The sequence below is a fragment of the Chelonoidis abingdonii genome, chromosome 17 (assembly GCF_003597395.2).
Source record: "Chelonoidis abingdonii isolate Lonesome George chromosome 17, CheloAbing_2.0, whole genome shotgun sequence".
Taxonomy (NCBI): Eukaryota; Metazoa; Chordata; order Testudines; family Testudinidae; genus Chelonoidis; species Chelonoidis abingdonii.
In genome coordinates, this window is record NC_133785.1 from 32089126 (window position 1) to 32113301 (window position 24176).

General features: G+C 39.8%; 1 protein-coding gene across 14 annotated transcripts in view; it reads right to left on the minus strand.

Annotated features, from left to right (window-relative positions):
* MITF (melanocyte inducing transcription factor) overlaps positions 1-24176 on the minus strand; it is a 165459-nt gene that overhangs the window by 9251 nt on the left and 132032 nt on the right. For 10 of the 14 annotated variants that reach the window (XM_032772833.2, XM_075073159.1, XM_075073158.1 and 7 more), the window contains 6 exons: positions 12438-12665; positions 10788-10871; positions 9125-9220; positions 7570-7687; positions 4017-4091; positions 2875-2950 (listed from right to left, as the gene is read on the minus strand). In XM_032772833.2, coding sequence (XP_032628724.1) covers positions 2875-2950; positions 4017-4091; positions 7570-7687; positions 9125-9220; positions 10788-10871; positions 12438-12665 — 677 coding nt within the window. The remainder of the gene's footprint in view (positions 1-2874; positions 2951-4016; positions 4092-7569; positions 7688-9124; positions 9221-10787; positions 10872-12437; positions 12666-24176) is intronic. The other 4 variants (XM_032772834.2, XM_032772839.2, XM_075073163.1 and 1 more) reach the window with 3 other exon arrangements.

Here is a 24176-nt window from a genome sequence, read left to right on the forward strand (position 1 = left end):
GTTTTTCTACCTTTGTACTCACAACTTGGAAACAGAAGATTAGAAAACCTGAAGGTAAAAAGATCCTCTCTCAGAGCCGAGAGAGCACAGAGTCACAGACAAAAGACACACTCCAAAAATTCCCTCCCTGAGCTTTGAAAAATCCGGTTTCCTGATTGGTCCTCTGGTCAGGTGTTTGCTTCCCTTTGTTAACCCTTTACAGGTAAAAGAAACATTAACCCTTAGCTATCTGTTTATGACAACAATAGCAAGGCTTAGATCTAACATGTTGGCACAGAATCAAACACAAAACTCATTGATGATGCAACCAAGAGTGCATTTTCCAGGGATTCCTTAGTAGGGAAGGAGGAAGAGACATTGTGTGTAATGTGGGGGACAAAGACCAATTAATAGTGCTGGAAGGAACTGTCTGTCTCTTCAACACCTTAAAAAAAAAACACAAGTGTATTTTCCTGCTATTCAGCGCATCCTTTACGAACTTCAGTGTACTGATCTTTGCTCTTCTGATTAATATTGCAATCACGTGGTCTCAAGCAATATATCAAACCACTTGATAAATGCTTATGTAGCTAATGCCCAGACCTAGCACCTGCTTTATTTATTTACTCCATGGCACTGAGAAACTTACGAAGAAAGAAATATAGAACATTATTTTCAATTTCAGGATAGCAAAAGCAAATGAGCGATCTCTAGATTATCCCATCTCTGAAGCAAAAATGTAAACAGAGTGAAAGGTGAACTGGCAGATTTCTTCTTGGTGATCATTCATGAAGAATCAAGAACCGTTGTGTATAATGAGTTTCTATGGTAATGTAAAATGGATGTAGATCATCACCTCAAGAAATATGGGTTAATCAAGTTACTCCACCAATTTTCCTCTAGAGGGAACAACAACTTTCCTGTTTTGATACTAGTATATACTTCATTACTAGTGGAGAGCAGAAGAGATCTCAAAGAACAAATGGCCCAAATCCTGTGCTCCTTGGATAAACTGCCTGTTCACTTCAAACACCCCAACTGGAGTTTGGTCAAGACACCAGGATTAACACCTTCACCCTTATGAAAAATGCTCTGGGATCATTAATGAGACCAAGGTGTCAGATCTCTGCTTTATGTACAGCTGGTAGATCTTTCAAGCAATCTCAACGCAAGGACAAGCCTATTTCAGGAATGGCAGCCACCCCAAGGATCTCTTTCTAAATGGGCTGACCAGAAATTGAGGCAAGTGCCTACTCTTCAGGTTCACCTCCATTTGCTCAACAGGGCTTTGATCTAGGGGAACACACTGGAAGTGTTCACAATTAAGTCCTTTCTGTAAGGGGTGTACCTCACAATACTTTTCTAAAAATTTCAAGAGACATTGTATAAGGGATTCTTTACATGGAGAAATTGACCGGCATAGCCACTGCTGAAAAAGCTATTCTGCGATAGCTATTCCAGAATAGCTTCCTCTGTGGACATCTATCCAGAATAGAGATGCTTATAATCTGGAATTTGTTATGCTTCTGAAGTGGAGTAAATATTCTGGAATAAAATCACTTATTTGGGAGTAATGTCCACATGGAGGAGTTTTTGCAGAACAGCTATGCCAGTCAGTTTTCTCCCATGTAGACAAGGCCTAATTAATGCTTCTGATGCCAGGTCCTCGCAAGAGGGTTAGGATATATGGATTGCTTGAAGGCATTGTACTGGAATGTACAGATATTTTAACCACCCTGTCCAAACTCATTATGATGGTACTTATGTGGGTTTCCCCTTCTGTGGATGGTGGGAGAATCAGCATGTCAAGACAAGATTTAGGTCCACTGGAACATGGAAAGCATCTGGCTCAGCTCAGTAGCCAGCAGGAATCCTGTTCTGGATTCTGCATCAGGGACCAGGAACTCCCAATTCATGTACTACAACAGGAAGTAAGCATTAGCCTTGTTTCCCTTTTTTTTTGACTTGAGAGGACTATCTGCTTTGGAGCGTTATTATTTTCCATTTGAATTGCCAGACCAACGGTCCACTTGGGTCCAGTATCTTATCCCATAGTGGCTAGTATCAGAGGAAGATATAAAACCTCCATGGGAAACAGTTATGTGCCAACATGCCAGTAGGAAAGTTTCCTCCTACCCAAGGCAGTTAGTGTGAAGCACATGATCAGACATTCACTGAATCAATGGTAATACTCCCACTGACTTCCATGGGCACTGATTCAGGCCTTTAGTGATTGGCTTTCGTCCTGGAACATGAAGGTTTCATATCCCTTATATATTTTTATCCTAGCTACGGTAAATTAACTACAGTAAATTACTTAATAAAGCTACTTCTGCACGGATGTGCAAGCCGGGGCGTGCTTGTGGCAAGTTCGCAGTCAATGATGTGGAGAACCGGGAAGAAGCAATGTTTTGGTTTTTTCCATTTTCTGAAAGGGCAGGGCTGTACACTGGGTACTCACTGACAACTGCTGTCAAGTTCCTGTGGGCCAGACTAGTGCTTCTGCAAAGGAGAATTCATTGCCTGATACGGTTCATTAAGATACACCATCTACATAATCTTCCAGGAGGATAAAACAAAAAATATTCAAAATCTTTAAAGATTTCAGTTGTTGTGAAGAGAAACTCAGAGGTGTGGGTGGTGTATCCTTTCAGGGGTTTGTCTACACAGGGAAATTAGTGCACAACAAACTAGGGTGTGAATTTCAAGCACACTAGCTACTCCACGCTAATTGTCCATGTGGACACTCTTACTGGGTGCCCAGAGAGCCCTTCAGCAGTTTAGCTTAATGTACTCCCAAAGTATATTTAGCTATTGAGCACAAAGGCACTCTTAAGACATTTTAACAAAAATTCACACATATCATCATTACCGAAGAGACAGTACCATACTTACGGGTCATTTGATTTTGGTATCAACGTGCCTAATTCTTTAATACGATCATTAATATTAAATCTTCTCCTTCGTTCAACTTTAGGAAAATAACAAAGAAATATACATTAGTAAAAATAATGCTTTCTGCTTACAGAATGAAACCTCTTTAACTTAAAGATTTCAAAAACACTTTATGCTTTATACTTGTATACATGTATACTGATACCTGTCTCACAAGTATGTTACAAAGCGTAACTGATGTACGTCTTATACCCACTTTTCAACTGGATAAATTAAGACACAGAAACTGAGTGATTTGTCCAGGGACATCCAGTTTGTCAGTGGAAAGGCAGAAAAAGACCTAAGGTTCTGAGTCCCAGTCTCATTCTTTAAGTCTTTGCCATACTTACTTAAAATACTACATGACCCAATTTAAAAATCTTAAACCATACTGTGCCAGCAAGGAGATGTTGCTACTGAAACCACTGGAGAGTTCTGCTTTCTAAAGAGACGCATGACATTATATCATTTCTAAAAACAAGAAATAAAGGATCCTAAAGAGTCCTTTTAGAATTTTCAAGTTAGTAAAACACATGTATTCATGGTTGGCACATATAAAAGTATGCTCCTTAAAATAATAAATAATAATAATAATAATCATAATAAAAAGATATAGATATACTTATGCACACAAGTTTAAAAAAGAAATACATGAATTGATTGCGTACATTAAGTTTTCGTTTAAACTACAAATTTTGGTAACATTTTGCATGGTTTATTTGTCAAAGGCAACTGGCCACATTCTCCTCTCAGTTATACCAGTGCAAGTGAAACCCCTTTGAATTCAGAATTTGGATCATATTTTGATAAGTTTAAAAAATTGTTCTCAAATAATTGTTTTAAAAAAATATTGTTTTCAATTCAATAGCAAGTTTCAGCAATCAATATGAGAGCATTTGGGATATTTGATCTGTGGCTATAACCAATAACAAAGTGATGTAAGAACTGCACAGTAAACCACCCAAAGCTTTAAGCAGCCTGCATTCAATGCCTTTTTAAAAATAATTAAATCCTTAATAGTCATCTGTGTAACTTACTCATCACTGTGGGTCATCAACTAAAATATTACGGAAATACTGTATACTGAGCATAATCAAACTTACTTAAGTTGTGATTGTCTTTCTTCTGCCTCTCTTTAGCCAGCGCCCTTGCTTCTGATTCTGTAGGAAAAATACACGCTGTGCACGTGAATGAAGTCATTAGAATTTTGGAAATTCAAGTAGTACAACATAGCAATTTATAAAGCACGTCCATATGTCTGATGTCATTTATCTGATCATGAGGGATATGCCTCACTACGGAGGCCATACTGACACAGCTACATCGTCGTAGCTTTGCTGACATAACCCCATCCAGCGTTTCTCAAACTGGTGGTCCCGACCCAAAAGGGGATCACAAAGCAATTGCACGGGGGTCACCAGATCACAAAAAATATTGGGATGAGCTTTAGATCCTTTGTTGGGTTACCATACTTCAAATTCCCAAATACAGGGCACTGCTGGGGGAGGGGAGCTGGAAGGGAGGTGGGTATAGCAGCTGCCAGTCTCCCAGCTCTGAAGACTGTTCTGCTGCCAGAAGTAAGGGTGGCAATACCATACTGTTGCGTTACAGTTTTTGAGAGGCGTCAGTGCCTTTGACCGCAGGGATAGCGATTACATGCTTCATTTAGAGCTCCTATGAGTACGTACAGTAACTGGGGCAGGGGGCGGAAGGAGGATTGTCAGAGCCTGAAATATTTTCAAAGAGGGGTTCAGCAAAAAAAGTTTGAGAACCTCTGGCATAGAGGAGGGCTACAGAGACAAACGGTTTTTCCATCCACGTGGAAATACCACCTCTCCAGATGATGATAACTACGCCGATAAAAGCACTATTCTATTGGCACAGCTGTGCCTATATTGGGGGTTAGGTCAACATAACTGTGTCAGTCGGGGTGTGTGTGTTTTTTTACACCCCTGACTGACATTGCTAGGTCAACCTAACTTTAAGTGTAGATCAAGCCTAAGAAAAGAGAAGGGACCTATCTCAGCAGGGTACTTAAGCACAAAGCTAAGACACAACAATGTGCTAACAGCAGTGCAAGAATTATCCAAGCATTATGGGGGGAGGGGAGGGAATTCACTTCTTCAGAAGTTTTAGATATAATCCTTGATAAAATACAATCACTGGATTGGAGTTACAACAGGGAAGAAATTAACCCAAAAATTCTACGGAGGCATCTGCATAGCCACCTAGAAACAGGGTAAGATTCTTCCACTGGATTTGAACCTCTCAGCCCTCCTGTGCAGACAAGCAAAGCGTTTAAATCCCACAAGGAAAGGTGTGAAAAATATGATTTAAAATACTTTAAATCTGCAATTACACATATTCCTGTTGCAGTACAAATAATTTTACTAATCAGATGGGAACACAATACAAAACAAGGAAGAAGCAGCTCTATTGCAGATCATGATGTGTTTTCCTGAACACAGAAAAGGGACTATGATGTTCTCAATATCACGGTACTTCCAGACCTCAGTTATGGGACAGCAAAAGGCTTTTCTACCCTGAGGATGCAGAGATCAGAATTCTGTGTCTGTGTCCACACTGGGGACAACAAAATCCTCATTTACAGCAACAGATCTCCTCAAGGAAAATACGACACTCTGATTTGAACCTCCGCCTCTGCTCCACCTCCTCCCGAGTTATTTTGCGGTGGCAAGTGCTGCGATGGAGGAGGAAGAAGGGGGCATGCAGCACGTTCAGAGAAGAGGCGGGACTGGGGCAGGGACTTTAGGGAAGGCGTTGGAATGGGGGTGAGGGCGGGAGGGGGCAGGGCAGGGGTGGAGTCGGGGCAGTGCCGAGGGAAGGTTGAGCACCCACCTGCGCCGAGAAAAGTTGGCGCCTGTGTCCCAAGTCTTACACAACCTTGTAATGTGCATCTGCCAGTCTGGCTGTTTTCCTACATATTCCCTCAGGCTGTGTGCTTAGCTTGCATCCAGAGGCTCCAGTAACTTTCCGCCATTGTGGAATGTCCTGCACCTGGTTGCTATGGTCTGCGATCTGACTACCTTCACACAGGGCTTTTGAGTAGCACACCTTTTTAAAGCACCTCTACTCCTCTACCACAATCCTAACGGCCTTCCAAGGCAAGTGACCATTTTATCAGCCACAACAGCCTTTGTTTATGTGGCATGACGGTATGTCAGAAAGCAAATGGTGCCAATGGCTTGGCACTGGCAAAGAGGTAGGACTCCCACCAGAAGAGTCAGCACGTGCAGAACTGATCAAGGAGTACATTGGAGCTCACTGCTGCCCAACATCTGTGGTTTAGTTCAGTGAGCTTTGAGTTTGCAGGATGCCAACCTAGGAAATAGGTAAGAATGTAGGCAGCCAAGAAACTATGCCTCTGGCATGTCTGCTGAAGGTTGCGTCCTCAAATACCTGATCGTTCTTAGAGTATGTCTCTTGTTAAGAGGAATTGGTCATGTTCTTAAAGCCAGTTTTACATGGGCATGCACTTAAAAAGTGGGCTGACCTATCACCTAAACGTGGTTAGCTTCTATTTTGCCTCATTCCCAAAATGAAAGTGAAACTAAGACAGTGAGAGGTGCCTCAAAGAAATGCCAGCTTTCCCTTCTCTAAAACACACCCACAGTCTTAAAGCTTCACTCTAGTTTGCTTCTGCATACATTTGTATTTTAAACAGTGGAATAGGTTTTTGGGTTATTGCTTTCTTAAACTCATATCTTTTTTGAATACATGTCCTTTCCTTTGGAGCTGCAATGGAAAGTGATTTTATACATCTGTTACTTCCTAATGCATCTAAACTTTTGGGATCAGAGTGCTATTCATAGGTAAGGAAAGGCTGTTTTAGGACTTAGGTGATGAGAGTCTAGGAAGGTTCTTAGCCTTTATTATGATGTAAATGAGTAAATATCCATTCATTCCACAATACCTGACCACCTAAATGCAGCAGCAAGGAGTAATTTGACATTTGTTATACGATCCCACATTCGTTGCCTGACAGTATTGTAAATTATTTTCTTATCATTAATAATCACCCCTGCTGGCAGAGTCACTACATACAGTATTCTTCTCAGTGAAGTCTCCTGAGAAGCATCATGTTAATTCAAGTCACTATTACACCTATAGCTGGAGCAGCAGCTAACAGAGAGTAGCTATGTAAGAGATGCAAAGAGCTTTCAAATGCTGCAGAGTTTTACTCTGCAGGTTGATTGTGAAAACCCTTGGATTTCCATGAATCATAGAATCTCTGGGTGGGAAGGTACCTCAGGAGGTCATCTAGTCCAACCCCCTGCTCAAAGAAGGACCAATCCCCAGATTTTTGCCCCAATCACTAAATGGCCCCCTCAAGGATTGAACTCACAACCCTGGGTTTAGCAGGCCAAACCACTGAGCTATCCCATCCCCCATATGCATTATGGTACTGTCCTTGTTTGTTATAAAGCAAACTGATTACATATCTACGGAAAGGAAACTAATCCCTTATGTGCTGTGTAGTGGAAGCTAACAGGCCTGCTAGGAAATTTACAGAAAACTGGAGAACCGAACACCTCCAAATTTCCTTTTGCGTAACTAAATTTTCAAAAACATCTCTTAAAGAAAGAAACTTTCATGTCAGATCATTCCAAGTGATAACATTTTAAGATCATTTACCTGTGAGCTCCCTTTTTATATTGGGAAGATTAGCTGGACACGAGTTGCTGATGTTCAGCCCTGAAGGAGGCATGCCTTGGTTGCCATAAAGGTCAATCAAATTGCCAGATACGGGTAACTGGAAAAAATAAGAAAAGGAGAAGGGTCACTTGCTGTGTACCATCTGAAACACTTGAACAAAGCCAACATTTGCTAAGAAATCTGTTCTCGGCTCCATGTGAAAACAGGGAGCTCAACATCACTAGTGAAAACGTGCCTGGATGTGAAAAATAACTACTCTGCAATCCTTTCTCAAAGGCGAGATCCCAGGAGACACAGAAAGCAAAGGATGATACAGAATATATAAACAATGCCATCCGGATGCCAAGGAACTTCACTCTCCAGGCTACGAAAGACCTCTGCATGAGAACTAACTCGTTTTTTCGTATGTTATGATATTGTTGCAGTAGAGTTAGTTTTAAAAAAACTGACTATACTTGCAAGGGGGAGGGGGGAGTGGAGAGAGGGAAAAAAGCCTTGGAAGTTTAAAATGTAACCATAAGAGGGAGCCCAAACTCTCCCATAAATGTTAAAGAGTAATTCACATAACGTGGACTTGTTTAAGCCAACTGTATTTAGTTAATTTGAGAGCTGCCTGCATAGTATAGACCTAGCCTGATTTGGGATTTTCCTGCTCTAACATGAAAAACACACAGGGAATGGGAGAGGTTTCCACATTTTTTGCATTATATGGGCCACAGTGTCTCAAATCATTGAGTTAAAGTGCCACTGCATACTGCAGGATTTCCAAGTACCTCTCTTTCTTAAGCTGTCATTTTCTTTACTCCCTTATGTTACTTTTCTGCCCTCGTACTGACCTCTGCCTCATCTAGAAAGAGATGTCTTGTCTCTTGTCTACACACAGAAGTTAAATTGGTTTAAACTAAAGGTGTAATGTTAAACTCATTTGGTTAAACCCGTGCAGTTTTGCATGTAGATACAAATAGGTTTAAACCTGGTGTAAGTCTATCTGCTTACCTTGCACCTGATGTAAAGCTATGTACGGATGTACGAATCTCGGGGCACAGGGATCTTTACATCTGGGCTGCTGATTCCCCAGGCTGAATTTAACTTCCCTGGGCTAGCTCCATCTCACAGTGTAAGGACAAAACCAGGTGAAATGAGCTTACCCTTTGCTAATTGGAGACCGGGCCAGGTACCATGACCACCTGCCACTAGGGATGAGGGAAAAAAACTCCTACCCTTGCAACTAGCACAGGAGTCCCCTAAATATGACTCCAACACAGATAGTTATGGCTATACAAAAATCCAACCCCTTGTAACTGCTGTCACACAGCAATAGCTAATTTTTTTAAATCAAGTTCCACCCTATTGCTTTCCAGTGTAAATTCTTAATAATTATTCTATCATCTACCTAACCACTAGAGACAGCGGCTAGCAAAATGTGCTGTGTTCTGATTTCACACTAAAAGCTATTCTAAAGCGGAGGGGATTTAGATGTAGCTAGACAGGAGGTCTAGCAGTCACTATAGAGGAAAAGAAAGGACCACTGTACCGTATTTGCCATTTGCAGGGCCGGATCCATCAGGCCAAGGATTTCTTCATTATAACTTGATTCCAAGCTAATTATGTCGTCAATTACATCATCCATCTGCAACAGAGAGGTGAACGGGGAAAAATGCAAATGACTTGAAACTGAGTTTGTAACAGGGTTGTACACAATAGTAATATTCAAAGATTAAAAAGAGACCCAGCAATGCACACAGCCCCCGCCCCCCCCTTTAGTCCTGTCTCTGTTGGACCCTGAAGCCTATGCATTTTTGCCATACTCCAATTCTGTCTCCCAGTGATAATCACTACTCTCCCATCCCAGGAGCGGGTAAGCTCTCTTCAGATATCATCAAGGACATTCTTTAATCAGCAGGAGGAGTCAACATTGAGTTGCCAAGCAAATCAAGACCAAATGTGCCACAAACAGGTGGGTTTGGGAGGCACAAAGCAAAGAAAAGGGCACTGTCTCCAGTGCCACCAACCAGCGTGGCAATTCTACACATTTCAGAATGGTTTCTTGTGGCAACTTCAGAGAGTCCGTTCTTGTATAATGGCCAGCATTTGTATTCCTAGGGACTTTGATCAGAGTGAGGTTTGAATTACAGCTTTGTAACTGATAGAGTTGTGAGGCTTTTTTCTTCTTTTTCTGAAGTACCATAAAATCAGAGATAGCAGTAAACCATGATGGCATGTGCACTGGAGAGGATGGAAACAGAAGTCTATTCAAACACTATCAGCAAAACACATACATAATTTGAGACTAGCTTCTGTGCGTTTTTTAAAACTGGCATATAACTTTATGAAAGAGTTGTGGGACTTCTATGAACCTTCCTTCCTGGTCCTCGTCTGTCTCTTCTTTCTAACCTCCTCTCCTCACTTTTCCTTCTCCCCTCTCCTAACCCTTGTATTTCACTCTCTTGCCTATCACCATTGCCAAGGATTTCAAAAGTTTGTCCTTGAAATGGTTGCCTCCACCTGGTGGAATCCAACTCATTCACCTCCCTGATATTTCTCTATTGGCATCTATTTCCATGAGTGACTCATAGGAGATGCAGTTTCCAAACCAGCTCAACAGACCAGGGAGTCTAGAGAGGAAAATATAGTAACAAAGAGACACTGTAGCAATTACAGGCTATATACTAGACACCATTTTTGCAGAGGAGTGAGAATTCATATCTTTGACTTATATTATCCCTATGCTAATAAGGAAATATTAAACTACTTCATCTCACATTATCAAATCTGAATGTAATCTCCATAGAAAGAAGGTCAATCAACATACTAGAGCATCCTAAATAGAATAACAGGATAGAATTAGAATGCATTTCTCCTTTCCACTGAAATCCTATTAAGAGAGCAATATACAAGAGGATTCTTTCCAACAATCTTCCCAAGATTTATTGAGAATGCAGAGGTTTTTCATAGGCTAAGATTGATGTGTGGAAGAAGAGTCAACCCTTTTCAGATAGACTTCTAATGCACTTTTGAAATAAACTCAGAAAAGGACACCACAGATTTCGTTTTTATATAGCAATTCTGCCACTCTTATCCTTAAGAAAAAAAACCCTTACAAATTAGGCGGCAATTATCCATATTGGTGATCATGGAGAAACATAGGTTCTCTTTATAAAGGGTTCTGTTCTCCCAGCTCCTGTGTCATCCAGTACCTGCATGCATGACGCTCGCGTGTGTGTGTTCAGAGCTGGACACTCGCTCTCCACCCTGCTTTGCTCTTCAAATTTATAAAATCCCTGTGAATATAAAAAAGGAGGGAAAAAGCAAAGCATGGACCTGAATTTATGGCATAGTCTCTCCTCTAGAACGGCATAGTTGAGCCAGTGTCATGCACACATGTGCCTGATGACACAGCAATGTGAAGCTTTAACTCCCCAGAGAAAAAGCAAAATGGGAGTGTGATCATGATTATGGGATGGAGCTATTTTATTTTCATTTGTTTTAAAGCATGTAAACAATGGAATAAAAGAACAGGAAAGCCCTGCTTTCTTGGCATGTGCAAAGTGATCACTGCAAAAAGTAAATCTGAGAAGACATGCACACTGCATTATTACATACTATCAAAGTAGGACCACTGGATAAATTTGTTTTTAAGAGAGTCTTCTTCCCTGGACTTATGCAGGCGCACAAATACACACTGACTTATATGCACTGGATCGTCTTACACTTACAGATGTACATAAGCATTAGCATTGGCACACATTCGTCAGCACCAGTGAGGTTGTTGCAGCAAATGCTGCTGCAGAAAACTTCTAGGCATCATGCAAGTGAAATTTTGCACGTGCACAATGGAGGGCTGAGACTGAAATCCCAAGCAGTAATATTTTAAAGGGTATAAACACAGTGATATTTTGGGAAGCTATCTAACTAACTCATAACTCGAACGAGAGACAAGGTGGGTGAGCGAAGATCTTTTATTGGACCGTCTTCTGTTAGTGAGAGAGAGAAGCTTTTGAGCTTACACACAGCTCTTCCTCCAGTCTGGGAAATGTATTAAATAAATAAATAAATGGAGATATATATCAGGTGAAACAGATTATTTAGCATAAGCAGTTAACACATACTTCAAGGGCTATATAAGGTGAAGTTGCCTGATAATACTCCTGTAGTTATAGGACAGAAAGGGGGGTTAAGTGGGTTATAGGTTGTTATAAGAAGACATAAATCCAGTGACTTTGCTAGACATTAAAAAGATCAGTCTTATTAAAGATATGAATTTAATCTCCCAGGCTTATCTTTTGAAATTACTGTGCAAGTTTCCTTCGAGAACTGACAAATCAGATATAGACCGATCACTTTTGTGAAAAGTTATTTCAATTTTATTTTACTTCAAAAATTCTCTGCTCACAATGGTTTGTGGTCTTCTTTCTTTTTAAAAAAATGTCTTTTACGCTTTATACTCTGAATGAGCCACAAAAGCATTATTCCAGAAAGTTACAACCAACAAAAATGGCTTTGCATTCATCAAAGGCCAATTACTCACTGTTCTGTGCACTGACAGGCACAAAAGAGGCTTTAATAAGATGTGTAAGCTGAGTACAGCAGCGCAAAGGTTAAAAAAAAATATTTGAACTGGGCCAGAGATTTTTCATCCCAAATATTTTATATTGCTATATACATATTTTATATATTAGAAATGACAACTATATTTTTCAAGTCAACACTTCATAAGAAAAGACAAATTTAAGATCTTTATCATGAGTGACTCTGGCTTAACATTATTCACAGAAGACAAGTTAGAATTATATTAAGCATAAGACAATAACACAGTACAGTGCAGGGGCAGATGCATGGTTATTTACCTCTTTTTCACAGTTGGAGTTAAGTGTAAGCATGGCCATTGGGCTGTTCGGTGCGCTGCTTCCAGTTCCAGGTGGCATGACATGATCACCAGGCTGGTTTGGACAGGGCAAGCTCAGAGCTTGGTTGGTATGTTTATTTGCTAGAGTGGTAGAAAGGTACTGCTTTACCTGCTGCCGTTGGGCTTGCTGAATGTGGTACTTGGTTGGATTTTCAAGGTGAGTCTGCACCTGCAAGAACAGGTAAAAGGAGTGCGTTATTGTTTTGTGGAGTCGTTATAACATTAGTCTAGATGCATGTTTATCCCAGGGTACGTCTACACTATGGGATTATCCCGATTTTACATAAACCGGTTTTGTAAAACAGATTATATAAAGTCGAGTGCACGCGGCCACACTAAGCACATTAATTCGGCGGTATGCGTCCATGGTCCGAGGCTAGCATCGATTTCCGGAGCGTTGCACTGTGGGTAGCTATTCCGTAGCTATCCCATAATTCCCGCAGCTCTGCCCTTGGATTCTGGTTGAGATCCCAGTGCCTGATGGCAAAAATCATTGTCGCAGGTGGTTCTGGTAAATGTTGTCATCATTCTTCCTCCGGGAAAGCAATGGCAGACAATCACTCGCGGCCCTTTCCCGGATTGCCCTGGCAGACCCATGGAGCCTGTTCAGCTTTTTTTTTTTTTTTTTTTTTTTTTTTACAGTCACCATGTATACTGGAATGCCGCTGACAGAGGTGATACTGCAGCGCTACACAGCAGCATTCATTTGCTTTTGTCCTGATAGAGACGGTTATCAGTTGTTCTGTACATCTGCTGCCATATAAAATTGGCAATAAGATGCAGGTATCTGTCGTCTCGTACTGTCTGCTGCATCATGGGTGCCCTGGCTGAGGTCAGCCGGGGGCGAAGGGCAAAAATGGGAATGACTCCCCGAGTCAATCCTCCTTTATTTCTAAAAATAGAGTCAGTCCTGCCTAGAATATGGGCAAGTGTATAGAGAACCAGTGCATCGAGAGCACAGCTGCTCCGTGTCAATCCCGCAGAAATGAATAGCTGCATGCCATCACGGGGGGTGCCCCTGCAACAACCCCACCCGTTGCTTCCCTCCTCCCAACCTTCCTGGGCTCCCGTGGCAGTGTCCCCCATTTGTGTCATGAATTATAAAGAATGCAGAATAAGAAACAGTGACTTGTTAGTTAGATAAATGAGAGGGAGGACAGCCCTCGCTGCTATGACAGTCAGGCAGGACATTATAGCTATGCGGGGAGAGGAGCCCGCATCCGCTGCTATGATAGTCCAGGCAGTACAGAATATTTTCTTTACACATGAAGGGAGGTGCGGATGGAGCTCAGCCTCAGTTGCTATGATGAGGACGGTAACCGGGCGTTCTGTACCATCAACTGGAATGACCAGGAATCATTCCTATTTTACCCAGGCGCGCCCGGCCAGCCTCACCTGAGGCCAGCCGGAGAACTCACAGGCTGATGATGATGACGGATAGCAGTCATATTGTACCATCTGCCACCGGGAGAGGGAGAAGAGCGGATCTGCTCTTCACTGCTGCAGCATCACGTCTACACCAGCATTCAGTAGACATAGGGTGACACGAAAAAGTCAGAAAACAATTTCTTTCCCTTTTCTTCACATGAGGAGGGGAGTAAATTGACGAGCTAACCCGAACCATGCCGGACAATGTGTGTTTGAACCTACAGACATTGGGAGCTCAGCCAAAATGCAAATACTTTTCGGAGACTGCTGTGGACTGTGGGATAGCTGGATCCTCAGTACCTCTCCCTCCCTCCACGAGTGTCCATTTGATTCTTTGGCTTTCCGTTATGCTTGTCACGCAGCACTGTGTAGCCTGGAGATTTTTTTTCAAATGCTTTGCATTTCATCTTCTGTAACGGAGCTCTGATAGAACAGATTTCTCTCCCCATACAGCGATCATATCAGTATCTCCCGTACGTCCATGCTGGAGCTCTTTTTGGATTTGGGACTGCATGCCACTCATGCTGATCAGAGCTCCACGCTGGGCAAACAGGAAATGTAATTCAAAAGTTCGCGGGGCTTTTCCTGTTTACCTGGCCACTGCATCTGAGTTCAGATTGCTGTCCAGAGCAGTCACAGTGGTGCACTGTGGGATACCGCCCGGAGGCCAATACCGTCGATTTGCGGCCACACTAACCCTAATCTGATATCGTAATAGTGCTAAAAACGATACTCCTCTCGTTGGGAAGGAGTACAGAAACCGATTTAAAGAGCTCTTTATATCCATATAAAGGGCCTCGTAGTGTGGATGGGTGTGCCGTTAAATCGGTTTAACGCAGCTAAAATCGGTTTAAGCGCGTAGTGTAGACCAGGCCCCAGATATACTTCATAGGCCAGATCTCTGTGTTAGGGCTACTGAAGTAAATTGCATTTCAGCAAATTACAATAGCTGAAAAAATGTCTATTTGCCTCCTAATGTACCAGTAATTGCAGTTCAGAAACTTAATTCAAGATTCCAGATTGGATTGTTTTTCCCACTAGTCTGTTAATTTTAAGTGATAAAATTAAGTTATTTAGGTTGGTCTCCTGTGATCAGTGGTCAAGTGAGTCTTGTTTTTTGCAATAGCTGACAAGTTTTTTGAAAAAACAGTAAAATATTTTTTTAGTCTAAATGACAAATGTAAACAAAATTAAGCAAAATTAATAATTACATTTTCCTTTGCAAATAGAACACTTAATGCTTATATATACTTAATTACATAATTTGAGCGAGATTAGGATAGCCTCTTTAAAACATGCGTTGGAAATAACAGATGACAGAACAGAAATATTTCAGTTGAAAATCTAAGTTAAATTAGTTTTCTATTGCGTATCCTCAGACATTTTCATTAATAGTAACTTTTATATCAGAGCTGCCTTTTAACACGAAGAATATTTTTAAATGAAATCACTCATGCTGAAATGAGCCTATGCTATCATATAGGCAATAAAAGAAAGGCAACAGCCTTCCAAGAAAAAATTGTCACCACTGTTTGATCAACTTCGTATTTATCAGACACTGAACAGTATCGCTTTTATCAGCACAAAATAATGGATAAATTGAAACACAACATCATATTGAAAAAGCTCATTATTTTCAAATGTTAATTATGATAAAATTATTTTCAGTTGCTGAATGGCTACAAAAAAGGGTATCGTATCTCCCTAATTACTTTTTGTGGAACAAAACAAATAAAACATACCAGATATACAGATTAAAAGGATTTCACATACACACACACAGGTAGCCAATTATTTTTGTCAAGGTCCAAATTTCTTGTCAAGGTACAGTCAAGGTTCAGACTCTAGAGAAAATAATTAACAATAAAATAAAAAGATTTCGAGGTCCATTCAAAAGCATCTGGCTGTCTGGATTTGGCCCACGGTCCACCTCTGGACAATCTCTGCAGCAAATCATTTTTAACAGGTAAAGTGAGCATAAGATAACTCACCTGATAATGATTATATTCAAGCATGTTCCTGGCTTAACCAGGGAAATGGCTTAGCATTTATCCTTTATTTTCTGTTATTCCAGATCAAAAGGATCATGTACAGATGCATCATAAACAAGCTATTCTGAAATGGCAGAAGAAATTTTTACTACAACAGCTCAGGCTTATTATAAGCCAAGCTAATTAGTTACGCGCATTGAGAAATAAACAGTTCACACAAGGGGCTTTTCTTGGAAGCCATGCAAGTTTAGCCCTAAATATTGGTATTATTTTTTTCCCATAGCTTTGACGTCATGCTTTTTCATAAACATAAAAGGACCTTTTAAGTGATGGACTATCAAAGTCAGATTGACAGTTAGCTCAAGGCCAATTCACTATTCATCTTTAGTTCCAGTCATACTAACAGACAATGGTAGTTTTCTTTAGCAGTAAGGTTAAGAGTTGTCTGTCCTGAGTAAGAAGCGGAAGCTGCAAGAAAATGCAACAAGTTTGATGCAGTATTCACTGGCAGTGGTGTACACTGAACAAATAAATGTGGTTGTCTAGTCCTATGCTGAGCTTCCACGTTTATTGTATATTACCACACTCTTCCAACCTTACCTAACCCTATCTGAACTGGGAGGACATGGGCTAGGGCAAAACACCCACTCTCCATGGTGTCATCTTTATCCTTCCTCACCAACTCCTAGGGAATACCATAAGTTTATCAGACTTGGATGTGCATTAGGACAGAAACATTGATCTGGCATTGTAAGTATCTAGCTTCTGGCACGTTGAATATGGATTACCAGAAAAGTCCCAACACAATTTTACGATCTGTAATTCAAAAAAGGCTTCATCCAAAACTCGTTGGAAACTAAAAAGGGCAATGAGTTTGTTTGTTTCCTTAACAGTATGAACACATGTCAAACTGTTCCTGCTCACTCACCACTGAGAGTGGGATTTTAGCATAATTTATTAACCAGGCTGATACTTTGTTGCGCTTGAATAATTCAGATCTGTGGTGGCAGTAATATCTCTAGGTTTTCCATTTTAACGTGTGTGTCCTGTGATTATGTACACAGTTTTAAAGAACAGAAATACACCTATCTGTAATCAAATGGCGTGCAAGGTTTGTAAAAAGAGTTGTGCACATATTTTTTCCAATTTGCTGGCAATTCTGAAAAACAAAGTATTGTTTTGGTCTCATGAAAGTTTCATTTTGGTTTTGAGCAGTTAAACATTTTAGAAAAAAATTTTGAAAACAAAATGCCATTTTGAACCGGAAAATTGATGTTTCTACATTTTTCATCAAAAAAACATTGGGGCTGAACATTTTTCCTGTTTCCGTAAACACTAAAATTGTAGCAATTAGCTTCTGTGTGGAAATCAAATTAACTCTACAACTAACTTTCTCTACAACCATGGCCCAAGCGAAACAGGATTTTTATGGATGGAAAAAATAGCTGTTTATTTGAAGGAACACCCTTTCCACACAAATTCATTTGTTTCATCAATGAATAGGAAATCTATGAACCCAGTTTATGCATTATCTTCCTTTCCAAAGGGTTATGTAGGCTCCTAAATTTATTCTGAGCTGGGTAAGTATACCATGACAAATTTCCTAGTCTTCCAGATAAAAATTATGACCCTGATCAGAAATCTAACAACAAAAATCCATAATTTTCCTTGTCCACTTGTAAACATTATTAGCACACGTTAAATTACAGTATGGCAGGCCGCAGTAGGGGACCAGGACACTGTTATGTGACGTCCTATACAAACATGTAGGAAAAGACACTTTCTGCCTCAAAATGCACATACAACTTGTGAGAGAAAAAATATAAAGGTATGAAAGGTGATGTACCTTGGGAAATAACACCAAAAACTGGATGAGAGGAAGGTTTGAAACAAAGCCATTAACTTTTGCTAAAGAGGGTTTTATTGTAATAGCAAGATGTACAAGTATGGATTGCCTGCCCCTTTTCCTGTTGTATGTCCCCTCCTTGGAAATAAGTGGCAGTAGATGGTTTAAGCCAAGAAATGTCTTGCGAATGACTCTGTAGGGGAAAGGGAGCCTCATATGGAAGTAGAGTGCAGTCACATGGAATGTTTGGGGGAATTTAGAGTGTCTATGCATTAGCGGAAGTATTATATGGAGTTCAGAAATAGAAGAAGCTTGTTGGCACTGAAACACTGTTTTATTTTCAGTAATGGTGAACTGAGCAACAGCCAGAGACCAGGTCATCCTATATACACTGCACCTTTCCTTTGGATTTTTTCTCCTAGAAATACACTTAAGTCTGTATTTTGCTATCTAGCAAAAATTACTCTGTACTTCATTAGTATCCCATGTAGGTTTAAAAAAAAGTCTCTGGATATTTAGACTGCTTGTTAATGGTACCATAATTAAAATGGATGGAGCAAGACCCTATTACCAGTTATGTGAAAGGACCCTCCCAACCCATTAGAGGGGCATACTGCTAAAACTATCCATGGTGTAATGGTTGTGCATTGTGTTCTATATACTTCAAAGAGCTTTGAACTGCTCATTTTTCTACAATCTACAAGATGTCCCTTTGCATGCAATCATCTGTTTTCTCTTTAGGAATATGTAGGTAAATCCTTTTCATTCCTTATATGTATGTTCATGCTATTAAGTCTCCACTCCAAAACATTTTATAAATACATTCTTTTCTCTATCCAGACTCTATTTTTGCTCCTAGCCTGGTTATTTACAATCCTATTTCCAACCCCCACACCCAGGAGAGGCTCATCTGCTCACCTCCCACTCCTACAGGGTCATCAGTTACAATCCTCTAGTAGGTACCTGTTGGAAATGTTTCGCAATGCTTATAAATTGCTTGATATGTTTATCTGGATACTTTCCAACACCTCACCAAATCTTAGTGTAAAGCAAAAACAAGGTCTGTGAATCAACACCATTTACTTGCATGTGGCTTACATATCACACAGAGTACAATAAGAGACTAATTCATGATTCCACAGAGAGACAAACACATCTTAGAGTCCTAGCTAACTAACTGAAGCATATTATATTTGTAAAGGATTTCAAGACAGATGTTTTTCATTTCAACACAAACAAGGGACCTTAGTTTTACAGGAAGATAGATGTCTGCCTTGCCTGGCGTTATTTTTATTACACATAAGGTACAAAAAGATGAGTTAGAGGATTTTGAGCTATCAGACGGAGATGGATAACATCTACCTTTGGACAGAGTATACAGGATTAGGTGAAAGTGGCAATGGAAAGTGAACCAACAAATTTGGGTAGACTTTCTTGGGCAAAGCAAAAAGGCAGCTTCCTAACTGTAAAGCCACTCCCTTATCATATCTCAATTCCCTGCTCTTAGATATGGGCACACTAGAGCTCCTCAGAGAAATAGCTGAAAAATGTTTCTAACTATCAAAACTATCTACGTTTCCTCTAACCTCATTCTCTGAAGTGGCTGAACTATGTTTGCTGAAATTGTCCAAAATACTTCTGCCTGCAGGGGAGCACAAGCATAGAAAACTTCAGCTAAAGTGAAAACGCTTTTTATAAGCAGCTGAAAACAGAGGCTTATAATGGAAAAGCTTAGGTAAACTTAACTACATTTGGTGAGAGTGTGTGTATGTATTATATGTGTGTGTGTGTGTATATATATATATATATATATATACATATACATATATATATTATATAAGTGCATGTGCCTTCAGACATACCTCTCTGTAGACACGTTTTGGGATATGCAAATATTATTGATAACAGTTTTTCTTTTTAAAATATAGTTATGGGAACCCTGTATTTACTTGCCATTTTAACATGCTCAATAAGGTTTGTTAGAGACCTTGTGCTAAAAATTTCTGAACATTCATTGCATTTCCCGGCTTCACAGAGCTACCAACATGTTAAGTATACTCAGTATACTCTCAGGCTGCACAGGCAATGATAACAGTCACTATCAGTGCTACAACAGTAGCCCCTGGGGGAAGAAGTGCTGGGTTTGACCTTCAGCTCTGCAGCACAGTCCCGGATAAAGGATTAAGTACTAGAGCTGGCTGCAGGAGTAGGCTGGTATTTTCCATGCAGGATGGACATCATACTGAGTTATGTTTTAATGACTAACCTCATTTTACAGACTGCATAACTGAGCACATTTGGACAATTCCTTCTAGGAGGCAGTGTGGCAAAACGGATGGAACTTGAATCTGCCATAACAGAATCCATATTGCTAATCCTAATTTGGGACACCTCTCAGTGGGATCTGAGGCCTTGGATTGTTCAGTAAGGTTTGTGAAGGACACAGAATTATTAACACCAGTTAGAAGAAATTAGTTTGGAACTTATGATCGCCTGGTTCCCAATTCAGTGCACAGTCCTCTAGGGTATATTGCTGAGAGAAAGATAATTTTGTGTCCTGTGTCCTGACTGGAGGTTTCAGTTCTATTCCCCACAGTACAGCAAGATGCTGAGGCGCATGGTCATTGCAGAAGGATCACAAAGATATTAGCATCAAGATCCTATACTGAGTAATAGTCATTTTCATCAGCTGGTAACTCAGCCAAATCTAAACAGATTTTCATAGGGACAGAGGAAACACTCTCATCCCAGGTCTAAGAGTGATTTCATGTAGTAACCTTCAAGTAAGAAAGTTACTAGAATAATGAAGTTGAATAATTACAAGAGATTAAAGAAGAATTTGGAACATGGATAAATGGGTGTGGGTACTGGGGACGATGCTGGAATTACGGCATGAAGACTGGTGGACATCATGGATGTAAGTAATAGCCTGAAAAGTGCCAGGATGAAGATCTGGATTAAATGAAATGACCACATACAGACTGGATAAGGGCCTTGAGTAAAAGTATTCTGGTTTGACATTCTATTTTTTCTGCTGCTAGGAGCATCTTCTAGAGAGAACAAGGAAAGTGACATCCCCATATCTTCTGAATGTCACTCTTCATTCCTTCCTCACCAAAATTCAAGTTGTTCATAAAATAGCATCCAGCCTTTGAAAGACAAAATGCTGGTTTGTTAGATATGTTTTGCACAATAATTTAATCCAGAAACTAAATGACTACAAGTTACTGGGAGTTAAGATGATGGAGTTAATTAAATCATCCATTAGTTGTGGTTTTTATTGGCTTAGAGGCCACTGGGAACACTCCATGTCTATCCACTATTGCAATTAATACTCTAGTGTGCATCAATGTCTAATTTTGGAGAGAATGCTGAGAGAGTGTCTTATTTATTAACTAGTTAGACTGTGGTATTGGTGTCTACAAAAAGCCAAAAGCGTAAATAAGTTCGGTATGTTTGGGATAGAGTTTTAAGACTACAGGCATAAATCTAGTACAGCTTGTATTATTAATCATAATTATTTTAGTTTATGTATTTTTTGTAGCTTGTGTCTTTTGGCAGAATGTTCTGTTCATAGGGAATTATTAAATAGCTGAATTTATGATGTAGTATGATGCAAGATAGGACTGAAGATAAACATAATATAGCACCTGCCACATAACGATCCTTCGATGTCCAATTTTACTTTCCAAAATTAAATTCTGCAAACTATTACTATACATCTCTTAAGTAGAGCTGGGTGACATTTTTCAAACCAAAACCATTTTTGCCAAAAATAATTCAGATTTGAGTCAATCAAAACATTTTGCTAATTAGTGCTGAATTTGCCAAAAAAAGTTAGCCAAAATCACCCACCTCTTCTACTTACTCCCCCGCCCCCCTCCAAAAATAATCAGTGCTTTCTTATGATAGTTCTCAAATTAAATATTTTGGACTTTTCAATTCAAAATGAATTTTTGTTTGGACTTTTACTTCAATTTTAATAAAAAAATAAAGGTTAAAAAAAAACTCTCAAAACCAAAACATTTTCTTTGTCCTGAAATCAAGTTTTTTTGTTTTGTTTTTGTTGGTTTGTTTTAACTTTTTTGGTTCTCTGAAAAGTTTGAAAAACTTGTTCTGAATCAACCCAGAACTATTTCCCCCTTCTGCCCCCATTTTTTGGTTCAGCTGCTGACCCAAATTCTGTTATTTGCACAATTCTACTCTTAGGTCATTTAGAGTTGTTTTACTGACTGGCTGGTTTTCTGCAACGGTTTGAAAGTTACACTACATTCAATACCACTGATAGAATTGCTGCCAGTGTATAGTAGGGCTACTACTAAGAGACTCTTTTTGTAGATGTTTCCAATTTCCTGAACATAAGAGATTTCTGCAGTATGGCTATGAACGATCCCTTTATTAAAAACCCCATAACTTGCTGAGTTTGTAGGTGAATGGAAACCTCAGGAGGGGTGAAGGGAGGGAATCACTGAATTTGGATCCATTTCCACTATTTCTTTACTCAATTTCCATGAATGTTCTTCAAACAAATTTGACCAGAAAGAATATTCAGGGAAACAGGAAGTTAAGCAAATTTTGTTCCCACAAAGCAAATTCTGAATTCAAATATTCACCCAGACACCTAGTTCTACGAGTTACACTTGTCCATCCATTCAGAGACTAGCACAATACCATGTGACTTATGTGCCCAATCAAAACTAACCAATGAAGCTACAATTTTGGATAAAAAAATCCATAAGCCAAGGCGCAAAATAGATTAAAACAAGAAAACATTCTACAAATATTCAAGCAAGTGGTAAACTTCACCAACGGCAATTCATGAACAGAAAACTAAAAGAGAAACTCTCTGCCTGGCTGCACTCTTCCTTCTCCCCCACTGTCCCTATATTCCAACATCACAACTAATCAAGTGGCAGCATAACAGAGTGGAGGGCAGGACATGCCCTGAAGTTCCATGTTGAAGTGCAATTATATAAGACGGGGACTGGGGGATTCAAAACCTCCAGCCCATATGGCATCTTTCTGTTTCCCATTCCCATTTTAACCCTGACCTGCTGTGATGATAGCTCATTCGTAGACATTTAACTGTTTTACCTACCATCTGAAGACTGTAAGCTCTTCAGAGTATGGACTATGTCTACCGCTGTCTGTGCAGCTTCTAGCACAAGAGTGCCCTGATTCTCATCTGGCCCTTGACAACTGACAATGTTACAGGGGCCATGTGATTCTGTCTCAAGTCAACATAGACGACTTGGCTTACATCTGTGGCCTGCATCAGCAAGGAAAGGAGAAACCTGAGTTCCATGCATTACACAGAAAAAAGAATCTCCTCTTCCAAAATGTCACTGAACCTTGCTAATAAAGCTAAACCAAATCTCTCTGCATAGCAGAGGCAAGATTGGGCAAAGGAACATACCAAAGATTCAGAGGATATTTATTATCCAAAGAAGGAAGTAAAATAAATAAATAACTAAAACAAAAATGAGCATTTGTTCCATTTAAATTGCCCTAGGAGTTGCAGTTTATAATTACGGATAAAATACTTTTGAGTTTGTTTTCCCAGCTCAATAGCGCTTTTTGTTGCTCAAATAGCTAAATGTCATGGGATTTTAAAAAAAGGTTAAAACACTGTATCATTTAACAATTAATGATACCAAAATATAAGCCATGCAAACCCACATCAACTGAAAGAGCTGTAGACATAACCAATGTCGGCTTCACTGGAAAACAGGTTCAGAGAAGCAATATATTCTGGAAACAGGATTTCAAAGACAGATGAGGGGGGGTGTGATGGGGGGGGCGTAACCAGACAATTAGTGTATTTTAATACATATTAACTTTTTGCCAAAATTGATCCCACTTCTATAATCTTCTAAAAAAAGCCCACTATGTTGTTGCATTTGCAAAGCTGAGAAAATCAGAAATAAAGTGAATGTAAGAATTGCAACAGCTTCCTACCAAGAACCTTCTTCCACTGCCAACACAAGAAATAGGGGGGAAACAGGGAGAAAACCCACCACCCATACCCAACATGTTTCTGTGCCCTAGATTAACAACAGACACCTGTTGCTACTAATGAAAGACTATTCAGGTCTGGGGTATTATAAAGATGTATAAACTAATTAACAGATGAGAAAATGGCATCCAAGCTTGATTGTCAATTATTGGTGTCTATTGCCTCTTATGTTAAAAGAAATTACATTTGTATCACAGGCAAGTTTATATAGTTAATTCAGTCTCAGACAGGTGGCAAACACAGATTAGTTTTAAAACTTTAGAAACTGTTCACTAAGGGATTTTTCTAGTAATGTTTTTTAATCAGTGGACTTTAATAGTCATTTCTTGACCTGCTGTTTGCTATGACTTGAACTCTTTCCCAGTGGATTTAAAAGAAATAATAACCAAAATGTAGCAA